General features: G+C 34.4%; 1 protein-coding gene across 2 annotated transcripts; it reads right to left on the minus strand.

The window, feature by feature from the left end:
- Nucleotides 1-361: 361 nt before the first annotated feature.
- Nucleotides 362-3995, minus strand: LOC114754681 (uncharacterized). 2 transcript variants are annotated; one of them, XM_028943488.1, is made up of 6 exons: nt 3673-3995; nt 2809-2958; nt 2132-2390; nt 1797-2015; nt 1572-1714; nt 362-899 (listed from the first exon to the last, which is right to left on the minus strand). In XM_028943488.1, exons 1-6 carry the CDS (start codon nt 3961-3963, stop codon nt 600-602), a joined length of 1362 nt encoding a protein of 453 aa, XP_028799321.1. In that variant the 5' UTR covers nt 3964-3995; the 3' UTR covers nt 362-599. The 2 variants fall into 2 exon arrangements, with proteins under 2 accessions (XP_028799321.1, XP_028799325.1); XM_028943492.1 differs by lacking the exon at nt 362-899 and adding an exon at nt 971-1062.
- Nucleotides 3996-6533: the final 2538 nt, after the last annotated feature.

Here is a 6533-nt window from a genome sequence, read left to right on the forward strand (position 1 = left end):
TTGAGCATATCCAATAACAGTAACTTTAACCAAATAAAATTGACCAAAATCAATTAGTTCGTGATGGATTGATGCGGAATTTGACTGAATGAATCTGCTGGTTAGAACAGTTAGTGATAATTAAACATTGTTGACACAAGCTAAGGCTAAACAAGATAGGCCCTTAATTTAATTAGAATTTTTAGCCACACATTAGATGAATTCAGTGATTCCAGATAACCAAACCAAATTCATTGTTATACAATACAAAACAATCACTGCTGCGAAGCAGAACAAATAAATAATAGTAAAAGACAACCTGTCTACGCCAACCATCTTATCCATATTCTATAGCTGGGGGGTCAGTTAGTTGAGAATTAAATTGAACATAATTCTGCTAGCGATTTTTGCTTTGGAAAAACATTGAAGAAACTTCAAGCTTAAGTTTTGTCCTATATGAAGTTCAGATATCATGCAGATATTGGAACCATTCGTTCCTGGATTTTACAACATTTTTCCTATTCAAATGTAAGACATCAAAATCTTCCTGAGAAGGTTCCTACTTTAACAAATATGTACATATTTTAAAGTGTGACCAGGACAAGTTGTTCTATTCTGTCTCACTGCTTCCTGCCCGAGACAGTTTTCTTTACAGCTCCGACTGAAACTAAGAACTGGTCTAAAGATGATAAGGTCCTCATGTCATCTGGAGGAAAATAGCTAGCAGCTTTTCCCATGATCGATGAGAATATGAAAGAGAGCGAAAGCTCACTAACAAATCGCTCGCCCAGAAGCTCATCCAGAAATGCGAATGCTGCCCGGAAATCAGAGCTACTCGCATTTATTGGAGCAGCAAAATGGGCAGGGATTATTCTCTTGAACCTCCAATCCCGAGAAATGCTATAAACCCAGTCACTTACCTACATGGAAAATTCATATTTCATAATCAGATCACCAAACTGAGACTCAAGAAAGTAACTACTATTGATCCAGTTTCACAAACAAATGCAACCTTCCAATTATTTGGTGTCAGGATTTTTACTGTCAAAACAGGCCACAGGCCTGTAAGCCAGCTTGTGTAATCTGTCCCTTGGATGGGTTTGGGCAACTTTCAGGCCCGATTTAATGGATGAAGCATAAATTTTTGGATATAAGTAACCACGACCAATGTAAATGTAGAGTAAAGCAATGCAGATAAGAATAGTTGCTTGGTGATAAATTAACAATCAACATCTGCTTGGTCAAAATCTCAGAACATAAAAGAAATGAGGGGAAATTATACATAGTTCCGGCTAAAAAAATTAAATACAAACAGTTTCCTAAAATTTCATTGAATACTAATAGGTCCTAAGTTAAACTTTCGTATTTTTAAGTCTTCATTTACTAGTCAAATTTACAAATTAATGGTTACAATTCAAACTCTCATATTTACAAGTCAAGTTGTGTCATTTACAAGCCAAACTTATAAATATTCAGTTCCTTGTGACCTATCACAATTAAATGAAATCCGGGAGACCTATCTGTATTTAATTTCTTTAACTGGGTCTTATGGGTAATTTTCCCAAGAAATTATGCAACATAAACAGGATTACCTTTTCCGGAACTTTGCTGAATACCAGTGTCTTCACAATAGGCGAAACAATCAACTTCTGTGACATCTGTTCAAAGCTAGCATTTGGCTCTAAGAGATTCGATGGACCAAGAAACAAGATTTGTAGAACCATTCTTTCCCATCCTACATAACATTGTATAGAACAATGAAGCTAAATTTGACCACAAATGATTTGTGACTGAACTTCAGAAATAAAAAAATAAACCTTTTTGACGGTTCCTTTTGTTGTCAATAACTGGTTCGTCAGGAACTTCCTTTCCTTTACTAAGAATTTTTACTGCCAAACCATTTTTTGCGGATGCCAACAGCGATTCTTTGCTTATACACTCTGGTGGCTGTCTGGGGACAAAAATAACAGCATCCGTCACCAATAGCGTTCTTGAACGCTTATGGTAGAAAGCTACCTCCACATACGGACCAATTCCTGATATAATTTACAAGCAAATGAGATCTTTCTATGTGGAATCCTGGAGATGAAGTATAATGATATACTGTATTTTTTTTTCTTTTTCTCGTAACAGGATATGCTGCGATTATTACCAACTTCTGGGGAGCTTAGAATTTTGTGCTCTATTTCATCAGCCCAGGGGGTAGATGAATCGTCATCTTTCAATGTCTTAGAACGAAAAATCCCAAAAAATTCAAGTGGCAAGTTCAATGGCCAACTCCATTGCCTTGGTGCCACCCACACTTGAGCACGTGGAAACTTTCTAGAAAATGGACCAACAAATATTTTATGCTCATAAGCAAAAGTAGGGAGAACAATATATTCCACGGGAGCCCCCAACTCTTTTAGAAGCTGCCAGAAATAAAACATTCAAGTGTTATTAATCATTTTATTAATTATTCATTTTTAGTCAATAAGAACACTCAGATTACAGATCTCTCCCTGCAGTAAAAGTTATTAATCATTTCATTAAAGGTCAGTCAGATTACACTTATTCCACTATGTGTTTTGGGCTGTAAAAAAGATCAGCACTAAATATATGAGAAAATATGGAATCAGCCCCTGAAGCCCATCGTACCAAGTTAGTTCCAGTTCCAAATTAAACGATACTCCAAGGTCCACACAAAAGTGAACTTCAATATATAGGGGGACATCTTCCGCTTTACAGAAAAATGAAGAGCAGAATTGGCATGTACATGCATTTGCAGTCGCAAAAGCTATTATACGTTTTCATATCCAAAGTAAGGAGAGCTGGTGAAGAAAATGAAACCTTAATACATTCATCAGTTGGAGCAATCGGTGCATGCACCCATAAGCCTCCAGATTTGAGTTTGATAACAGTCATCCTAATGTTTGTTGAAACACTGCTGAAGCCCAAGGCTTGCTCTTGTTCAAACAGCCATATGCATCCCTTCACGGCCTAAAACAAGATAGCAATAAAAGGAAGCATAAGTAGTTTTAAAACAGAATTTCTAGCTAACATATAGTACGTGTGGTATGAATGAACTACTACTTCTGGTCTTTAATATAAGAGCTGGTTGACTAATTTAACTAAATTAAGAAAATTAGTTGAGTTAGCTATTTGTAATGAATAAGTGTTGTATTTCTTAAAATATCCTTACTAATTAAATACATTAGCTAGAACTAATATTGTTATAAGGACTATCTTGAAGAAAAAATAGATAAATATGAAAGACAAAATAGATTTGGGTTTTATATTCAGGATCAAAATAAAAATCAAACGAGTTATTATATTAAGCATTGGAGGTAGTATATTATTATTGGCTTTACAATACACATGCCATGCAAAACACAACAGGTTCGCAACATTTAAAATGTATTTCTAGTTGAATATTCAGAACCGAAACAATTTCTTTTTTTTTTTTTGGGGGGGGGGGGGGGGGGGAGGGGGAGGAGTTGCCGTTCATTACAGTCAAGAAAACATAAGATTCAAGAGTGAGCTTCAGTACACTATAAAATGTTAGCTGTTACGAATAAAACTAGTGTCACCCCCATGCGATTGAATAAGAATAATCATAGATACACATAAGTAATCCAATTCAACATACAGATGCCCAGAGAATATGAAATGAAAGAGATCACAAATTCACCAGTACAATGAAGATTAGCTTACCTCCGTCCTTATAGTGCGCCTATTGAGGAAAGGACCCAAAGGGAAAGGAAACCCAGTGAAATTGAAGTAAAATCTGCCACTTGGGTTTCCGCTATTTTGTGTTGTGACGGCGGTGCTGGTGCCAGCTGAAGCCACAATCAAATTTGTGAAATTCCTTCGGTGTTGTGTTGGTTTTAGATGTAAACAAAGACCCTTCGAAGAACCACCAAGGAAATTCGAACTTGATTCATTGAAATAAATGGGATTCTGCAAAACTGAAGATTTAGGAGAAGCAATGGCAATGGCTACCATCTTCCCGAGGCCAGCAATTTCGTCGCCAGAAAGTATGGTTCAGGGTGCATGGACGAAGGATCCAAATGGGAGACATTGCCGGTTATACTTGTGACACGTGGACCTCGTTTTGGACTTGGATTGTCCTACATGGATCTTGCGGGAGCCTTAGATTAATTGCGGAGGCGAAGAGAACGAACAGAGAAGGAGAGAAATTTCTAGAACAACACCCCCTTTGTCATTATTTTTAATTTTTAGTCTTAGAAGGTATTTAGATAAAAATTAATAATTTTAAAAATATTTTTACGTTATACAAAATAAAAATATAAAGGAATCTGTTTCGTTTTCCAATTAATATCTTTGGATTGACTTTCATTTGAAAAAGATGTGGATTACACGAGACTAGGCCTCAAGCTCACTTGCTATCATCATATCCAAGTTACTCGAATTTAACGGCTAAGGAAAATAATACCAGTTACCGAATTTCATTTACAATAAAAATAAAATTAAGGTCAGATTACTTAAGTTGATAAAATTTAGTCCTGATTAGCATAAATTCGGTATAGGATTGTATGTACAAATAAATTTTATAAACTCAAGTAATCTAATGATCTTCATGATATTTTTTTTTAAAGTAATAGAAACATGAAGGAAAGATAATTAAAAAAAATCACTTATTCAGTAAATAATTTAAAATAGAATGAGCTTCATCTAGTCAAATATAAATTGATGAAATAAAAAAAAACTTATTGGTGTAAAATAAAATAACCTTAAAACTAATAGAAATATGAAGGAAAGGGAATAAAAACGAGAGAAATAACTACACCATATTCTTCAACACCCCAACATAAATAAGATATCTTAGTCATAGACACAGCCATCCATGTCAAATGCCTCGTCCGTATTAAATAATAAAATAGTAAATAATAAAGTAGGGTCACCTCCGATCTTAATTATAAGAACTAGTTGACTAATTTGAGGGGATTAAAAAAAACAAGTTAAGTTAGTTATTTGTAATAAATAGGTGTTATCTTTCCTAAAATATCCTTACTAATCAAGTGTGTTGGCTAGAACTATCATTATTAGAAGAGCTGTCTTAGGGTGTGTTTGGTATGAGGGATTTGGGAGGGAGGGAGGGAGGGGAGGGAAGGGGAGGGATTTTAATCATTTTCCCTTATTTGGCAACACACAAATTTTAGGAGGGGATGGAAAATTTTTTAAAATTTCCCCTCCCCTCCCCTCCTCAACCTCCCCTCCAAATTGAGAGGATTTGGAGGGAAAGGCAATATTTTGTCATATTATGATTATTATGCCTATATTTTGTCATATTATGACCATTATGTCTATATTTTGTCATATTGTGACCATTATGCCCACGCCTTAAATAAAATAAGAGCAAAATTGTCCATATTAAAATATTTTTCCCTCCCCTCCCCTCTTTTTTATAAATCCAAACAAGATAATATTAAAATCCTTCCACTTCCCTTCCCTCCCCTTCCCTCCATTAAAATCCCTCCCCTCCCATTCCTCTCATTGAGCCAAACATACCCTTAGAAAAAATGCATAAATATTAGAGAAAAAGTATATTGAGATCTTATATTTAGAATCAAAATAAAAGTTAAACGGTGTCTTATATTAAAGACCGGAGGTAGTAATAATTTATGAATGCTTATATCAAATGAAAAATAAAGCACATGAGTAGTAAAATAATGAAAATTACTTGAGAAACTTACATGATAAATTGGGGCTACTCTCGAACAAAACGGTTGAAAGAAGCTTATCGGGAAAAATATTAAACTTCTTGCTCCATTTCCCTCCAAAAAGATAATTATTATTTCATCCTCAATATAAAAGCTAATTAAACATTTAATATAATTCTAAATATAATCGTTTTAATACACTGTCTATTATATTTGTTCATTCCCTAAAATAGGCTCATAGTGATTACACATGTTAAATGATTTTCATTTTTCTATTAAAAAACAATTTTCATTCTAATGCACATGATTAATATAAAGATATTTTAAAAAAAATAAACACTCATGTATTATAAATAATAAACTTAACTAATTTTAACCCTTGTATTAAGAATAGAAGATACTAGTAAGTTGCGTTGAGGATGGAAGATCTGTGTGTATTGCGGATTTTACTATTCCATTTACACCTGATGAAGTTACAGTTCAAATGTATCCCAAAAGATAACACAACCAATTGTTTGCAATGCAGTCTACAAAATTACTACACCTACGGCTGTAAGATATGCTCATTCGTGTCCACATAGAATAGCACGTGAGCATTTTAAATTCGGTAGAATGCAACAACCATAAACTTTATTCTACTAGATGGAGTCAGCTATTAAATTGCACGACATTATTGTACTTTATCAACAACTAAATCCTTAGACAGGTTGAATAATTATATCAAAAGATTTGCACTTCAGCAGGGAAACCTTGTACATCCTCTGGTAAAAAAAAAAAACCTCGTACATCCTTGAAGAAGGTCAGTACAATCATTTGCAAACAACATCATCACCACCAGACAACTGACGTTACAATCTTCATCCACCATCCAAGCAAAGCAAAAGCTATAAA

The sequence above is a fragment of the Neltuma alba genome, unplaced genomic scaffold (assembly GCF_004799145.2).
Source record: "Neltuma alba isolate B1F8T4 unplaced genomic scaffold, ASM479914v2 tig00001301_pilon, whole genome shotgun sequence".
NCBI lineage: Eukaryota > Viridiplantae > Streptophyta > Magnoliopsida > Fabales > Fabaceae > Neltuma > Neltuma alba.

Excerpts from the sequence above, each read along its gene's own strand:
- LOC114754681 (XM_028943488.1), bottom strand. The coding sequence starts at position 3,963 with ATGGTAGCCATTGCCATTGCTTCTCCTAAATCTTCAGTTTTGCAGAAT. Across the intron at positions 2,016-2,131 it reads TCTAAGCTCCCCAGAAGTTG|GAATTGGTCCGTATGTGGAG; the intron begins GTAATAATCGCA and ends AAATTATATCAG. Across the intron at positions 1,715-1,796 it reads CAAAAGGAACCGTCAAAAAG|GATGGGAAAGAATGGTTCTA; the intron begins GTTTATTTTTTT and ends AATGTTATGTAG.